Here is a 17,459-nt window from a genome sequence, read left to right on the forward strand (position 1 = left end):
TGGCCGGATCTCAGCTCACTGCAAGCTCCGCCTCCCGGGTTTACGCCATTCTCCTGCCTCAGCCTCCCGAGTAGCTGGGACTACAGGCGCCCGCCACCTCGCCCAGCTAGTTTTTGTATTTTTAGTAGAGACGGGGTTTCACCATGTTAGCCAGGATGGTCTCGATCTCCTGACCTCCTGATCCGCCCGTCTCAGCCTCCCAAAGTGCTGGGATTACAGGCTTCAGCCACCGCGCCCGGCCGCAGCAATTTTTTTATTCAACCAGTCTCTGAATTTTAAAATTGAAGGAATTAAATTCAACATTTAATTGTAGTCAGGCTACATGGTGAAACCCTGTCTCTATTAAAAATACAAAAATTAGCTGGGTGTGATAGCGCGTACCTGTAATCCCAGCTACTTGGGAGGCCGAGGCAGGAGAATGACTTGAACCTGGGAGTGGAGGTTGCCGTGAGCCGAGATCGCACCATTGCATTCCAGCCTGGGCAACAGAGTGAGATCCTGTCTCAAATTAATTAATTAATTAAAATAAAATAAAAATCTCTTACCTGTGCCTTTGAATCCCCAAGTCAACATCATCCTCAGATCGTCAGCTTTTTTTCAACACTTCCGCAATATGGCCAGTAATTAGTTATTTAAGGTAAAACCCTGAGAAAGAAAATAAAAGTGCTTCTTCTATATCACATTTTGCATAGTATTGTTGTCTGACATTTTAAAGACATTTAATGTTTTACCACTAAAATTTTACTTAAACGTATTTCCCATTATCAGCCCAAAGCAAACATACTATTTGTGGTTTTTTTTTTTTTTTTTGAGATGGGAGTCTTGCTGTGTTACCCAGGCTGGAGGGCAGTGGCGCAGTCTTGGCTCACTGCAACCTCCGCCTCCCATGTTCAAGCGATTCTCCTGCCTCAGCCTCCCGAGTAGCTGGGACTATAGGCGCGTGCTACCACGCATGGCTAATTTTTGTATTTTTAGTAGAGACAGGGTTTCACCATATTGACCAGGCGGGTCTCGAACTCCTGACCTCAGGTGATCCACCTGCCGCGGCCTCCCAGAGTGCTGGAAGATTACAGGCATGAGCCACCACACCTGGCCTGCATACTATTTAAAGTCTTTACAACTTTGGTCCCTGGGCAATAGCTTCAGCCAAGGTAGGACTTACAAAGGCTGATAATTAATAATCCTAGAGATGAAACCATCTTGACAACTGTTCCCTTCTAAAACAGGAACAAGGCTGGGTGCAGTGGCTCACACCTGTAATCCCAGCACTTTGGAAGGCCAAGGAGGGTGGATCACTTGAGGTCGGGAGTTCAAAACCAGCCTGGCCAACATGGTGAAACCCCGTCTCTACTAAAAATACAAAAAATACAAAAAAATTAGCTGGGCATGGAGGTGTACGCCTGTAATGCCAGCTACTAGGAAGTCTAACGCAGGAGAATTGTTTAAATCTGGGAGGTGGAGGTTGCAGTGAGCCGAGATCATGCCACTGCACTCCAGCCTGGGTGACAGAGTGAGACTCTGTCTCAAAAAAATTAAAAATAAATAAGTAAATTAAACGTGAATACAATATTTTCTGAAATCTTCGTAAGTAATCTTATGCCAGTGACAGCCATCATACTACATTTTTAACATTTTTGGGATTCAGCATTTCTGAATTTTCGTGCTGACTTCATTGGATTCACTATTGTTTTTTGTTTGTTTTTTGAGAGAGGCTCTCTCTCTGTCGCTCAGGCTTGAGTGCACTGGTACAATCACAGCTCACTGCAACCTCGACCTCCTGGGCTTGTGCAATCCTGCCTCAGCCTCCTGCATAACTGGGTCCACAGGCGCACACCACCATGCCCAGTCAATCTTTTTATTTTTGTAGAGACAGTGTCCTGTACCTATACCTACACCTACAGCCTATGCCCAGGCTGGTTTCAAATTCCTGGGCTCCAGTGATCCTCCCACCTTGGCCTCCCAAAGTGCTGGGATTACAGGCGTGAGCCACCACATCCAGCCACATTGCTAATTTTATAAGACAATTTTAAACTGAATTCTTCCTTTTTTTTAAAAAAAAAAAAGGACAAAGTCTCACTCTGTCGCTCAGGCTGGAGTGCAGTGGCATGATCTCGGCTCACCGCAACCTCCACCTCCCAGGCTCAAGCAATTCTCCTGCCTCAGTCTCCTGAGTAGCTGGGACTGCAGGCATGCACCACCACACCTGGCTAATTTTTGTTATTTTTAGTAGAGATGGGGTTTCGCCATGTTGGTCAGGCTGGTCTTGAACTCCTGACCTCAAGTGCTCCAACCACCTCGTCATCCCAAAATGCTGGGATTACAGGCATGAGCCACGGCACCCGGCCCTGAATTCTTAACCTATGCTATATATCACAGACATTAAATTCTATTAGAAATCCTTATTCAAGCTATTAGTAGTAGAATTTTTACACTGAGATATGTAATACAAAAAACACCAGTCCTTTGTTTTAAATTTTGAATCCTTTTTAAATTGGCAGAAAGGATTTGATGTATTCAATGCACTGGATTTGATGGAAAATAAGACATTCTTGGAAAAACTCAAGTTTGGTATAGGAGATGGCAATTTGCAGTATTACCTGTACAACTGGAGGTGTCCAGGTACAGATTCTGAAAAGGTAAGTGAAGTGGATATAGCCCTTGTAAACTCAACAAATGTACCTAGACAATTTCACACTTGCTTCACTTAGGCTTAAGACAGCTTTATTTTATTTTTTATTTTATTATTATTTATTTTATTTTATTTTATTTTATTTTTTGAGATGGAGTCTTGCTCTGTCCCCAGGCTGGAGTGCAATGGCGTGATCTCGGCTCACTGCAACCTCCGCTTCCCGGGTTCAGGTGATTCTCCTGCCTCAGCCTCCTGAGTAGCTGGGATTGTGTCCACCACCATGCCTGGTTAATTTTTTTATTTTTAGTAGAGATGGGTTTTGACCATGTTGGCCAGGCTGGTCTCCAACTCCTGACCTCAGGTGATCCACCTGCCTTGGCTTCCCAAAGTGCTGGGATTACAGGTGTGAGCTGAGCCTTATGACAGCTTTTAGAAAATCTGTTGTACTACACTGTGATCTAATTTTTCTTACTATTCCGTTTCTTCCCTCCCTTCAGGTTGGACTAGTACTACAATAGATGGATATTTTTATTTCTAGAACTCTGACATCATCATTTGTTAATATTTAATGATTTCTGGAACTGCCATTCCAAAGAAGAAAAAAAGCACAACTCAAGTGAGATTGAAGTAGTCGATAATCAGAAAAGATGACAAAAGTCCACATGTGACATTTGTACACATTTCTAGCTAGAATGTTAAAGTTCATGTCCTCTTTTCACTGTTGACCTATTTCTGGGAGGGATGAAAGGCTATAAAGAGCACACTCTTGTAATTTTCAAATTTTTGCCTGTCTCTTGGAGAGAGGTATTTTTTCACCCTTAGAAAAGGGACTGGTTTTCTACGGACTAAGTAGAAGTTACAGTCATGTAAGAAAAATCTTTGCTATTGTGTGGAGATAAACTGCTGCATTTCTGTTTCTTAAGTGATGGTGCATTTGTCCATGTAACAGAACAAAAGATCCATTTGGAAATTTTTTTACTGGTATCGCCTTACATGGTATCACTGGGAACATTTATGGAATCAACACTTCTGTAGCTCAGTGACCGGTGGGGGTTATTTAAGTGCAGAGCAATATTAAAATGTACTGGTGACTAGTACATGTATTTCTCCATAAGCAGAGCTGCCAAATCAGTAAACATACAAGTTTGTACTTTGATCTTCACCAGGTCAGTGGATTGCTTCAAAAGCAAAGTTTTGTGCAAGCACTCACTATGCTCTCTGTAAGAGCCTGTGGCCGGGCGCGGTGGCTCACGCCTGTAATCCCAGCACTTTGGGAGGCCGAGGCGGGCGGATCACGAGGTCAGGAGATGGAGACCATCCCAGCCAACATGGTAAAACCCTGTCTCTATTAAAAATACAAAAATTAGCTGGGCGTGGTGGCGTGCGCCTGTAATCCCAGCTACTTGGGAGGCTGAGGCAGGAGAATCACTTGAACCCGAGAGGTGAGGTTGCAGTGAGCCGAGATGGAGCCACTGCACTCCAGCCTGGCTGACAGAGCACAAAACTCCGTCTCAAAAAAAAGAAGAAAAACGAAAGAGCCTGTGCCCACGACTAACTAGACTTTTCTGCTGTTGTGCAAAGTTCAGTTTCTTCTCAGCAACATCAAGGATATATGAAGAAAAGGAAATAAAAACTGTAAAGTTAAAAGAGATGCCTGGTGGAACTTATTCATGCTATCAGGGCATTGATAGTTTGAATGTTTTTATTACTTATGCAAAATTGCACATACTCCTCTACACTGACTTTATCATGAAAACTGTCATGTGTCATACTAATGGAAAATGTCTTATTTGTAAATAAGTATTCATAATTTTGTTACTGATGGTGTTTTTAATCTAGAATTTGAAAAACTTTCATAGTGTACAGATGTGTGTTTATATTGCCAATAATCCATGGGAAAAATAAGATCCTAACCAAGGTCATGTAGCCTAGCCTCAACTCAGATGCCACAAAGTAGATGCCTTGGCCGGGCGTGGTGGCTCACACCTGTAATCTCAGCACTTTGGGAGGCCGAAGTGGGCGAAACATTTGAGGATTTGAGACTAGCCTGGCCAACATGATGAAACCCCATCTCTAATAAAAATTCAAAAAGAACTAGCTGGGTATCGTGGTGGGTACCTGTAATTCCAGCTGCTGGGAGGCTGAGGCAGGAGAATCACTTGAACCCAGGAGGCGGAGGTTGCAGTGAGCCGAGATCGTGCCACTGCACTCCAGCCTGGGTGACAGTGCAAGACTCCGTCTCAAAAAAAAAAAAAAAAAAAAAAGTAGATGCTTTTCCTTGCCTTCATAAGTGCCAGTGCCTAGGATGTTAAGTGCAGAAAGAGTTGTTTTAGATATGATGGCATTTCCTTCAAGTTATGAGTCCAGTGAAACCAGTCATACCTTATACCAGGCAGGGGCCCCCAGACTATGGCCTGTGGGCTAAATCCAGCGCATTGCTTGTTTTTGTATAGTCTACAGGCTAAGAATGTTTTATTTCCTTGAATGAGGAGAAAAAGCCAAAAAATGACATCATTTTGTGACATATGCAAATTATACAAAATTCAAATTCCAGTGTCCCTCAATAAGGTTTTATTGGAACATAGTCATACTTTTTTTTTTTGAGGACAGGGTTTCACTCTTGCCCAGGCTAGAATACAATTGCAAAGTCATAGCTCACTATAGCCCCAAACTCCTGGGTTAAAATGATCCTCCCGCTTCAGCGTCCTGAGTAGCTGGGACTACAGGTGCATACCACCACGCCTGGCTAATTTTTTCATTTTTTGTTGAGACGAGGTCTTGCTATGTTGCCTGTGCTGGTCTTTAACTCCTGGCCTCAAGTGATCCTTTTGCCTTGGCCTCCCAAAGTACTGGGATTACAGACATGAGCCACCACGCTTGGCCACAGCCACTTTCATTTACATATTGCCAGTGGCTGCTTCACACTACAAAGCTGAGTTGAGTTGTTGTGACAGATTGTGTGGCCTGCAAAGTCTAAGATATTCACTTTCTGGCCTTTTACAGAGTTTGTTGACCTTGGTCACTACGAAGGAGTTGAACTCTTCCTTTCTGTAGTTTCCCTTGATTCTAAAGACCAACCCACAGCTGTGGCATCCCTGAGACTACCACCAGAGGGCGACGTGGGCCCCACAGTAGTGCATAATTAGGACTTTTCTTGGAGACAATGGAAGACTTCGAATTTCGGAGGGTTCCATCCTAATTTCCTTAGCGTTCTTTCCTAACAGGAGAAAGGCTTCAAGAAACAAAACAGTCCTCATTCACTGGAACAGGGTTTGAGATACCGGCATTAAGTAAAGGAGATTTTGACTTAACCTGGAGTGAAGGCTCTAATTTAGGAATTTATTTCCCACTCATTTTCATGGCACAAAGTCTATGCAAAGTAGGTTTTCAAATAATTGCAGAATCAGTCAGGTGCGGTGGCTCACACCTGTAATCCCTGCACTTTGGGAGGCCGAGGTGAGCAGATCACTTGAGGTCAGGAGTCTGAGACCAGCCTGGTCAACATGGTGAAGCTCTCTCTCTACTAAAAATAAAAAAATTAGCCAGGCATGGTGGCACGCACCTGTAATCCCAGGTACTCAGGAGACTGAGGCAGGAGAATCGCTTGAACCCAGGAGGTGGAGGATGCAGTGAGCTGGGATCACACCACTGTACTCCAGCTTGGGCAACAGACTGAGACTCCATCTCAAAAATAATACAATTGCAGAATTGCCAGTTGGAAATTTTGTCATGCGCTTACCTCATGGTGATAGTTGCACTGCTCCTTTAAAGAGTCATTTACATAATTCGTTATCAAATTAATCACTTTTAAATAGAATAACTACATTTGCCTCTATAACAAGCAGATTGCTAATTAACATTTTTGAGAATTAAACTGCTTATGAAGTAGCTATTAAAACTAAATTTAAATGCGATATATAGTGTCTTGTAGATTTAAAACTGCATTATACTGTACTTTGTCTGTAATGAAAATGTTCTATTCAATAAGGTATCTTTTTTTTTTCTTTTTGGCCAAGATGGCACTAAGTAAAATTTAAATCAAGAGGTGGCATAATCCATAAGTCAGCCAGACTGTCAGCTGGAAAAATCTTTAGTAATACCTTCCTTCTAAATTATAGAAACTAACTTTTCCATACACACTGTAAACAGTAAACACTCTTAACAGAGAGCACTGGTTATGCTCCATTTCCTAACCTGAAGGACTCTTATCACACACCCACCTCTGAGAACACAAGCTCCTCAGTTTTTTTAATCTTTTGGCCACATTTCATCCAATAACTAGAATACCTTTTATACATGTTAGATTTCCAAGGAGGTAAGTGAATCACGTAATGGGGGTGAACTGTTCCCAGTCAAAATACCTCATCTGGCTTTCTCTGTGTTGATATTTTTTCTGTAAATATTAAGCCTTTCTCCCAAACCCATGTCTATTCCTACCTAAAAGTCAAATTGACATGAAGTGAAAAATGATTATTGCTCCTGAAGACAATGGATTGCTTGGCGTTGGGATCTTTCCTTTAAAACTGGTAATGCTTCCCCAATTCAGTTCCATCTGCCTGACTGACTAGAACATTTACTGTGGCACATTTTCCAGGTTTGATGGGAAAATGCTAAGTGTTGTAGGACACAGATTTTCTTGCTCACAGGCACTCTACCAACCTTTGAAAAAGCCAATTTAGGCCGGGCGCGACTGCTCATGCCTGTAATCCCAGCACTTTGGGAGGACGAGGTGGGCAGATCACAAGGTGAGGAGTTCAAGACCAGCCTGACCAACATGGTGAAACTCCATCTCTACTAAAAATACAAAAAAGTGAGCTGGGTGTGGTGGCACACACCTGTAATCCCAGCTACTCAGGCGGCTGAGACAGGAGAATCGTTGAACCCAGGTGGCAGAGGTTGCAGTGAGCCGAGATTGCACCACTGTGCTCCTGCCTGGGCGACAGAGTAAGACTGTTTAAAAAAAAAAAGAGGCCAGGCATCGTGGCTCACAGCTGTAATCCCAGCACTTTGGGAGGCTGAGGTGGGCAAATCATGAGGTCAAGAGATGGAAACCATCCTAGCCAACGTGGTAAAACCCCGTGTCTACTAAAAATACAAAAATTAGCTGGGCATGGTAGTGCACACCTATAGTCCCAGCTACTTGGGAGGCTGAGGCAGGAGAATTGCCCGAACCTGGGAGGCAGAGGTTGCAGTGAGCCGAGACCGCACCATTGCACTCCAGCCTGGACAACAAGAGTGAAACTCTGTCTCAAAAAAGAAAAGAAAAAAGAAAAAGAAGTCGTCAATTTAAAAATGCATGAACACTAGTTTCAATAAACTTCTGTTTGGATATTCCTATTTTTGAATATTTCCTGCACTTAGTATCTGTACCATAGTTACAAAGAGTCTTACACATTTGAATATTACCAAACAGGACTGTATGAATCTATGTAAATATAACTCATTTTATTAGTTGCAAGCCTTCTTCACAAAGTGTGCTTTCACAAACTGTATGACATGGCAAGTTTATGCAAGATTACTTTGGAGTAGCTTTTTTACTTTTGGGTGGTTTCCTTTTCTTATTAGGGTTTGGAATCAGTTTCTTTATTTTAAGGGGTTGTAATGTTACAGAAGCCTGCTGACTGTCAGCAAGCTTTCTCTTAGGTTTTGACAGATCTTCAAATGAAGTGTCCAGAAGCTCTTTGTCTTGGCTTTCCAGAGGTTCAGTCTCTAAATTTTCCCCAGAATCTTCAATTCTGTCTTGAAGCCATGGTACACTTAAAATGGGGACTCTGGGGATGATGGCTCTTACTTCGTCCACAAAGTCAGTGGTGTTCGTTTTGAAGCCCAAGGCTAGAACACATTTTAAGCCAATGACGGGGGCGATTCTCTCACTAAGCCGGGGGACCTGACAGGCAGGGACGGTTCTGCTGAGGCTTAACTGAATCAGGTGTGAGGTGATAATGGCAGGCTTGACTGATTTACACACCAGAACTAACAGCAGTTCACTCCTTTCCAGGGCTCTGGTAACTTCGTTAACGCCAATGGCAAGCTGCTTCCTGACGTGTGCAGGCGTCCACCCTGACACTGGCTGCTTAGCATCTGTTTTCTCCTTCAGATCCTCACTAATATCAACAGCAATGCTGCATTTCTCTCTGCTTTCTTTTTTCAGAAAAGGTGTTTTGTTCTTTTTCTTCCTATCTTCAATCTTCTGAAGTCCAATAGCTTTAAGCCTGTCCTCAAGCGTCTGTAGGATGAAGTGCATATCCTCGCTCTCCAGAGGGCTCCAGCAGATGGTGTATGGGTTGTTCAACGACGTCTTCACAACCAGAGGTCTCGTCTTACGGACAGATCCCCGCCCCGGTGCTTGAGGAGCTGCCGCCATTTAAAAAATCCTTTCAAGAAGCAAAATGACAACAGAAAAAATTCATGTTAGTGACAATTGCGTAACTTAGGAGTATCTTGGTTGTACTCTCTCTTTTTTTTTTTTTGAGACAGAATTTCACTCGTTGCCCAGGCTGGAGTGCAATGGCACAATCTCGGCTCACTGCAACCTCCACCTCCTGGGTTCAAGCAATTCTCCTGCCTCAGCCTCCCGAGTATCTGGGATTAAAGGCACCCGCCACCAAGCCCAGCTAATTTTTCTATTTTTTTAGTAGAGATGGGGTTTCACCATGTTGCCCAGGCTGGTCTCAAACTCCTGATCTCAGGTGATCCACCCACCTTGGCCTCCCAAAGTGCTGGGATTACAGGCGTGAGCCACTGCGCCCAGCCTGTATTCTGATTCTTGATAAGCTAGAGCAAGCCTCATTATAGAAGTCCAATTAGGTGAGCATACACTTGTCTTCTTTTTAAAGATTAAGTAATTTTATTTTCCCCATTTTCTTACCCCATTTTAAATGCTCTACTGGGGCCCTTTAAAAAAACTCAGGACAATGGATGACCAGGGTTTAATTTTCCCCATTTTTTTATATGACTTCGTCTTTATTCCTATACAAGCAATATGTGAAAGTTTTAATTATTGCAATCATAGTACAATTCCATTTGTCTGTTTCATTTATTAAAAATATTGTTTCTACTTGTTATAATTAACCTTTTAGTGACTGTATGGTATTAATCTTACAACTTGTTACTGTTTTCCAAAATGCTGTCTAGATGGGCTTCCATTCAGTCATTCGACAAATATTCTAGGCCTGGCACAGTGGCTCATGCCTTCAGTCTCAGAATTTTGGGAGGCTGCGGTGGACAGATCACTTCAGCCCATGAGTTCGAGACCACTCTGAGCAACATGGAGAAACCCTCTACAAAAAAAAAAAAAAATACACAAATTAGCTAAGTGTGAGGCGTACCTGTAGTCCCAGCTACTTGGGAGGCTGAGGTGGGAGGATCACTTGAGCCCAGGAGGTCAAGGCTGCAGTGAACGTGATCGTGCCACCGTACTCCAGCCCAGTAACACATCTGACCCTATCTGCCAAAAAAAAAAAGATCTGAGCACCTCCAGTGTGCAAGTGGCATTCTAGGTCCTGGGGCTCACGGTAAACAATGTCCACCCACGCAGAGTGCACAATCTGCAAGGACTCTGGTGGCCTCTGCCATTCAAAACCAATCAGGTGTGATATTTTAAAGAACTGAACAGCATTTTCCCACCTTCAAGTCTATACACATTAGTCCCTCTGCCTGGAATACCACTCCCACCCTTAGCTGCAGGCACCACCTTTCTGGATTATCCAGGATGTGCCAGGCCATAAAGATTAAGTATTTTTTTGTCGCCGACCTCAGCGAGCTTAGAGTCCACAAGGAAAAAATATTAGCAGGTAATTATACAATAAAGCCTGATGCACATTAAGGTCAGCGAACTATAGGATGCTTAGGGAATATCCAGCAGAAGCCTAGCTTAGTTGAGGGGGTAGGAAAAGGCAGTCCTCATAGAGGAACTGCTTTTGTTTTTTTTTTTTTTTCTTTTGAGACAGAGTCTCATTCTGTCGCCAGGCTGAAGTGCAGTGGCACAATATCAGCTTACTGCATCCTCCGCCTCCTGGGTTCAAGCGATTCTCCTGCCTCAGCCTCCCAAGTAGCTGGGACTACAGTACAGGCGCGCATCACCATGTCCGGCTAATTTTTGTATTTTTAGTAAAGACGGGGTTTCATCATGTTGGCCAGGATGGTCTCGATCTCCTGACCTTGTGATCCAATCACCTCGGCCTCCCAAAGTGCTGGGACTACAGGCGTGAGCACTTAGTCTGGGACTAAGAGGCACCGGCCAGACCTCTTAACCTACATCTAAACAATGCCAACCAAAGGGAGTATGGAGTAAAGAAAGGTATCTCACCATTAAAAGAAAGAAGGTGGCTGGCAGGTGGCTCACGCCTGTAATCCCAGCACTTTGGGAGGCCCAGGCGGGCGCATCACTTGAGGCCAGGAGATCGAGACCAGCTTGACCAACATGGTAACCCGTCTCTACTAAAAATACGAAAATCAGCCGGGCGTTGTGGCGCGCGCCTGTAGTCCCAGCTACTCGGGAGGCTGAGGCAGAAGAATCGCTTGAACCCGGCAGGCGGAGGATGCAGTGGGCCAGGATCGCGCCACTGCACTCCCGCCTGGGCTACTGCTGTATCTCAAAAAAAAAAAAAAAAAAAAGCAAGTTCAATGTGGCTGGGGCAGAGACGCTAGAGAAAGTAGTGAGAAACTAGGAAAGGTGGGTAAGGACCAGATAATGAAGACCTTTGCAAGCCTTACAGTATGAAGCAACTTTAAAGCAGAAGCGTCATGATTAGAAAGACGTTATAGATCTTTGTGGATCTGGGCAAAGGAAGAATCCTTGAGCAGCAAAGACGCTCCTGGAGTCGTCCAGGTTAGAAATGGCGGTGGCCTGCACTAGAGACACCGCAGAAAGGACTGGAGAGAAATACATGTTAGTCGGAAAAGAAGGTAGAATCTCCCGACACAGTAGTGACCAGCTGGGAGTAAAGTTGAGAAGGGTATTCGTGGTAACTTCCGGTTTCAGGAACCCGCCGGTAGCCGAGGGGCGACGACCGACCCAAAGCTCACCTCCCCACTGCACGCCGCCCCTGGATCGAGTACCTTTGTGCTTTACTATGTAGCACACGGAAGTGTTGTTCTATTGTCCGTGTCTCCTTGGAGACCGTGGAGAACAGAAAGGCCGGCGTGGGGTTTTCGCTTTGCACTCCTGGTGCCCAGCCAGCGCTGCAATCCAGCAGAGGAGCCCGAGGAGAGGCGCGGAAGCTCTGGGTGCACACGCCTGGCCCGGGACTGAGCAGCCCAATCGAGAGGGCGGCGGGTCCCGCGACCACGCAAGAGGCGTCGGGGAAGCAGCGGAGACCTTGCGTGCGCGCGGGCTTCGGCCTCCAGATTCCATGGAGTCCCGGGCCCGATCCCCCCGGGGCTGGCCTCCTGCCCTACGTGGGCCGCACGCGCCCACCTGGAACTCACGATGGCAGATCCGCCTTCACCTAAGGGCAACAGCACCGGCACCAAGTTCGCCTGCGCCGCGCATGCGCAGCGCCCTCGCCTCCCGGCCTCGCCTCCCAGACGCGACGGGGAGAGGCGGAAGCGCTGGGAGCACTGCAGGTTTCGTTATCCTGTGTTAGGTCATTCCGGAAAGGGGAAAGCAGCCCACCGAGTCGCACGGCCCGAAAACAACACAACGAGGCCCCATCTTTTAGATTCCAGTTTAGGCCCCGGGCTGGAGGCTGCGGACCGGACCCCCCCCCTACAGCGGCAGTGCGCAGGCGCGAGGTCTGTATCGCGAGACCACACAGTTGCCCGGGTAAGCAGATGCTCAGTACTTGGACCTTCCAGTTGTTCCAAGGTCAGCTTACCGCCAGTGGTATCCGGAGGGCAGGCTCTCTTGGGCGTCTGTGCTCCCCTCTCTCTTATCACCCAGTTTCTACCTTTCAGTGCCTTGGAGTCTTAACCCTCTATCTCTATTCGCTTTTCTGTATTTACTTTGCCTCAGGGACCCACAACCCCAGCCCCTGTCTCAGTGAACCCGTCGCCATGGAATCCCTGCAGACTCCCCAGCACCACGAAAATCAAGATAAAGGGGAGAAGGAGTGTGGGGTAAAACACATGCCTATGGGCAATAATGCAAGGAATCTTGAGCCCCGAGAAGAGAAAGGCAGTAGGAGTTGCTTTGAGTTCAGCAACAGCTGCGCAGCATATCCTGTCCGGTGTACACTGTGGATGCTCCAAGCAATGGAGACTAAAGTTACCATCGGAGTCGCTGCAACGTCAGGGAAAGTGATGAAGCAGCCTAATAACATTTTAAAGCTCAGGAATCTGGATCTGTTGATCTACCCTTGGCCAGAACTTAGAAGATGGAAGGTTGCTTCTGACCTAATGAGCCCCCTCCTTCTCCCCGGTTTTTCCGGCCTCACTTGGGCCCCCTTCCTTTTCCTCTTCTACATATCTGCCTCCTTTTCTCAATCTCTTCACTGTTCCTTTTGTTTCCTATTTTCTGGTATAGTTTATATGATTTATTTTATTTATATTATTTAAATTTTGAGACGGAGTCTCGCTCTGTCGCCCCGGGCCTGGAGTTGCGGTGCCGACTCACTCACTGCAAGCCCGCCTCCCGGGTTACGTCATTCTCTGCCTTCAAGCTCCCGAGTAGCTGGACTACAGGCGCCCGCCAGCCTCGCCTTGGGCTAGCCTTTTGTATGTATTTTTTTGATTTTTTTAAAGTAGAGACGGGGTTTCACCGTGTTAGCCAGGATTGGTCTCGATCTCCTGACCTCGTGATCCGCCGTCTCGGCCCTCCCCCAAGTGCTGGGATTACAGGCCCTTGAGCCCACCGCGCCCGGCCTGATTTATTTATTTTTTTATTATTATTATTTTGAGACAGAGTTTCCCCCTCATTTCCCAGGCTGGAGTGCAATAGCGTGATCCCGGCTCACTCCAACCACCGCCTCACGGGTTCAAGCGATTCTCCTGCCTCAGCCTCCTGAGTAGCTGGGATTACAGGCACGGGCCACCAGCCCAGCTAATTTTTGTATTTTTAGTAGAGACGGTGTTTCACCATGTTAGTCAGACTGATCTCGAACTCCTGACCTCAGGTAATCCGCCTGCCTCGGCCTTCCAAAGTGCTGGGATTACAGGCATGAGCCACCGTGCCCAGCCTCTGTGATTTCAATTTTCATGTTTAAGTACCTATGTGGAACCTAACTGTCCATAAAGCAAACACACACAAAGAAGATTTGGGTTTTGGTCAAAGATCATTGGAGGTTACACAGGGTAAAGTGCAATGTGATTTTTATCGCAATTAGTAAGATTAAAAAGAGATGACAGTGAGTTTGTAAGAACAGGTTTGTGTTTCATAAAATGAATTGTGTGAGTTCGCTATGATGAACTGCAAGCAGCTTGCATGTCCAAAGACAAATAGAGATACACAGGTCTAGTTAAAATGCTAAAGAAATAGGAAGGAGACATCCATACGTTTTTGTCCCCCTAAGGTTCCAGATTTATAGTGTGAGCATCATCTCAGCTTACATTTTCTCTATGGAAAACATCAGCCATTACATTACTTGGCTCTGGGTTGAAATCCTAACTTCAACTGAAGATCTTATGACCTAGGCAAGTTTATTAACCTCCTCTGTGAAGTGATAAAAATAGTATCTCTTGTGAGGATTAGAAGAGATGATCCTCTATGCTAAGATGATTATTATGTGCGGAACACATAGTTAAGTGCTTGATAAATTGAACTGTGGTGAATCCAGTCTCAACCATGGCAAAACTAAGTTAATAAAAATGAAACATAACCTCTATTATTTTAGTGCTTGTGTTTTATTTTAAAACTAGCAGTTTAATTTCCACAAAGATTTTGCTAAAGTTAACAAGTACATTTCGAAAGTAATTTCTCCCCCTCTTATATCACACAAACATTACAACCAAAAAGTAACAAACATGCTCCCATGACCCAATCACGCCCAGTTTTTCTTTAGTATTCCCTTCTACTTTGTTTCACATATGTGCATGCTTTTACATTAAAATAATATGGATTCAATCTTCTGATTTTCTTCACACATAACACTTTTTCATGTTTCTCAAATTATTACTTTACATATTTGATATCCTATTCTGAAGAATCAGTTTTGTTTTGTTTTGTTTTGTTTTGAGACAGGATCTTGCTCTGTTGCCCAGGCTAAATGGCACCATTTCAGCTCACTGCAACCTCCTCCCAAGCACAAGTGATCCTCCCACCTCAGCCTCCCGAGTAGCTGGGACTACAGGAGCATGCCACCATGCCTGGCTAATTTTTGTAGAGATGGGGTCTCACCATGTTGCCCAGGCTGGCCTCAAACTCTTGGGCTAAAGTAATGCTCCCACCTCGGCCTCCCAGGGTGCTGGTATTACAGATACGCACCACCATAACTGGCCAGTTTTACTTTTTAATGACAGTAATGAGAGTCCTGTAAAATCTATTTGGTCTTTGAATATTAGAGCTTTCTTTTTATATACTAGAATTGGACTACTGTTTGATTTGTATGCTTTCCATTGTTTGACAATGACTTAAGATTCTGAGTGATGGCTGGCTGTGGTGGCTCACACCTGTAATCCCAGCATTTTGGGAGGCTGAGGCAGGAGGGTTGCTTGAGCCCGGGAGTTCAAGACCAGCCTAGGCAACATGACAAAAACCCCGTAGCTACAAAAAAAAAAAAAAAAAAAAAAGCTAGTCATAGTGGTGTGTGCCTGTAGTCCCAGCTACTCCTGGGGCTGAGGCTGGAGGATTGCTTGAGCGTAGAAGGTGGAGGCTACCGTGAGGTATGGTCACATCACTGCACTCCAGCCTGGGCAACATGGTGAGACCCTGTCTCCAAAACAAATAAATACATAAAAAGCTTCTGAGTAATAAATTATATCATTAGCCACCATCCTTTGATGAAATAAGTGAAGGTCCCAACAAGAAAATTTGTCAACAGAAGAATGTAAGGGAATTGACCACCAGATTCTTCTATTCTTCTTTTCCTCCATGGTATTCTGACCTTAGCTCTCTCTCTCTCTCTCTCTCTCTCTCTCTCTCTGTGTGTGTGTGTGTGTGTGTGTGTTGTATCATGTATAACAATAGTTGTTAGGTAAACAATTCATTATTTTACATCAGTTACTAAGAATGAATTTTAATGATGAGCTACAAAATGAATATTGAAAGCTCTATTAATTGGAACTGTGTAGTACTCCAAAGAATATCTGTGTCCACAGAGATGAGGTGAAGGTGAGGAGTTTCAAGCAGTTAAGCAATTCTCAGGCCTCACAAAACAGCAAAATCAAGACCCACATGATGTCAGCTCCCTGCATCTCTAATCCCATGGGACAGCATTCCCAGTCTCAGAGGTCAGATGACAGGTGTTATGAGTGATGGGTCACTCTGTCAAGGAACAAACTGTCAACTTCAGCAAGCAGTTCTAGACTTACACAGAAGCCTGTGGCTCCATCCTAAAGTGAAGCAGCTTGTAGAGGGTGCAGAGAAAGGAGGAGAAGATGGAAAGCCCTAGTCTCAACTAGAGACATAGATGAGAAACACCCTTGTGAGACTCTCCTACAAGATAGGGAAGCCCTGTGGGCAAGGTCATCCTTAAGCTGAACGGGAAGCTCCCTAGTATGGCCTTCTGTGTCCCCACTGCCAGAGTGTCAGTCATGGACCTGACCTGCCATCTGGAAAAATCTGCCAAATAGGATGACATCAGGAAGGTGGTGAAGCAGGCTTTGGAGGGCCCCTCAAGGGCATCCAGGGCTACACCGAGCACCAGGTCGTCTCCTCTAACTTCAACAGCGACACCCACTCTTTCACCTTAGATGCTGGAGCTGGCGTTGCCCTCAATGACCACTTCGTCAAGCACATTTCCTGATAGGACGATGAGTTTGGCTACAGCAACAGGGTGGTAGAGCTCACATGGCCTCCAAGGAGTAAGACCCCTGGACCACCAGACCCAGTGAGAGCACGAGAGGAAGAGAGAGGCCCTCACTGCTGGAGAGTCCCTGCGCCACTCAGGCCCCACCACACTGAGAATCTCCCCCCCTCACAGTTTCCACGCAGACCGCCTGAAGAGGGAAACACCTAGGGAGCCCCACCTTGTCGTGTGCCATCAATAAAGTCTCCTGCGCTCAATCAAAAAAAAAAAAAAAAAAAAGGAAACCTTGCTCCCAGGGAAATCCAGGCGTTTGGCCAGGACTCAGGGTAGACTGCAGTCAGGCCTTGGCTATGTGGCTATGTGGGGATGTCCAAGGTTGTCAGGGGTCTTGGCAGTGCCGTCTTATGAAAATAGGGAAATTTGAAAGACCTTTAATCCTTCCTTTTTATCCCCTTCCTCCCTTTCTTCCCCACCCCCCTTCTTTTCCCATAGATACGACATTCATTGAATTGCTAGTGTTGAGGATAAAGCAGTGAGCCAGAGTCCTAAAGGAGGAGAAATGGTAAACAAAGAACGTAAACGATATAAGTTGTCAGATGATTCAAAGTGCTACAGAAAAAAAGCAGGGAAGTCCAGGTGCGGTGGTTCACACCTGTAATCCCAGCAGTTTGGGAAGCTGAGGCGGGTGGATCACTTGAGATAAGGAGTTCGAGACCAGCCTGGCCAACATGGTGAAACCTGGTCTCTACTAAAAACACAAAAATTAGCTGGATGTGGTGGCGCACACCTGTAATTCCAGCTACTCGGAAGGCTGAGGTAGGAGAATCACTTGAACCTGGGAGGTGGAGTTTGCAGTGAATCGAGATCATGCCACTGCACCCCAGCCTGGGCAATAGAGTGAGACTCTGTCTCAGAAAGAAAGAAAGAAAGAGAGAGAGAGAGAGAGAGAGAGAGAAAAGAAGGAAGGAAGGAAGGAAGGAAGGAAG

General features: G+C 45.4%; 3 protein-coding genes across 6 annotated transcripts in view; 2 read left to right on the forward strand and 1 right to left on the reverse strand.

The window, feature by feature from the left end:
- The window catches only part of NMT2 (N-myristoyltransferase 2), a 31,467-nt gene extending 23,884 nt beyond the window's left edge, over positions 1 to 7,583 (forward strand). The window contains exons 9-10 of the mRNA XM_017874168.1: positions 2,499 to 2,636; positions 3,127 to 7,583. Of these exons, the coding sequence (XP_017729657.1) occupies positions 2,499 to 2,636; positions 3,127 to 3,147 (159 nt within the window). The 3' untranslated portion in view covers positions 3,148 to 7,583. The remainder of the gene's footprint in view (positions 1 to 2,498; positions 2,637 to 3,126) is intronic.
- A 470-nt stretch (positions 7,584 to 8,053) lies between these two features.
- Positions 8,054 to 12,345, reverse strand: RPP38 (ribonuclease P/MRP subunit p38). Of its 4 annotated transcripts, none has more exons than XM_017874190.1 (2): positions 12,048 to 12,345; positions 8,054 to 9,003 (listed from the first exon to the last, which is right to left on the reverse strand). In XM_017874190.1, exon 2 carries the CDS (start codon positions 8,991 to 8,993, stop codon positions 8,145 to 8,147), a length of 849 nt encoding a protein of 282 aa, XP_017729679.1. In that variant the 5' UTR covers positions 8,994 to 9,003; positions 12,048 to 12,345; the 3' UTR covers positions 8,054 to 8,144. The 4 variants fall into 4 exon arrangements, with proteins under 4 accessions (XP_017729679.1, XP_017729663.1, XP_017729671.1 ...); XM_017874174.1 differs by having other exon boundaries at positions 11,690 to 12,345; XM_017874182.1 differs by having other exon boundaries at positions 11,657 to 12,345.
- A 33-nt stretch (positions 12,346 to 12,378) lies between these two features.
- On the forward strand, positions 12,379 to 13,094 carry RPP38-DT (RPP38 divergent transcript). Its single transcript, XM_017874211.1, is given in 4 exon segments — positions 12,379 to 12,730; positions 12,732 to 12,855; positions 12,858 to 13,030; positions 13,032 to 13,094. Coding segments are annotated over 4 exon segments (687 nt in total). The 5' UTR covers positions 12,379 to 12,403.
- The last annotated feature ends 4,365 nt before the right edge of the window (positions 13,095 to 17,459 follow it).

Source organism: Rhinopithecus bieti, unplaced genomic scaffold (assembly GCF_001698545.2).
Source record: "Rhinopithecus bieti isolate Rb0 unplaced genomic scaffold, ASM169854v2 scaffold_1012, whole genome shotgun sequence".
NCBI classification, from domain to species: domain Eukaryota; kingdom Metazoa; phylum Chordata; class Mammalia; order Primates; family Cercopithecidae; genus Rhinopithecus; species Rhinopithecus bieti.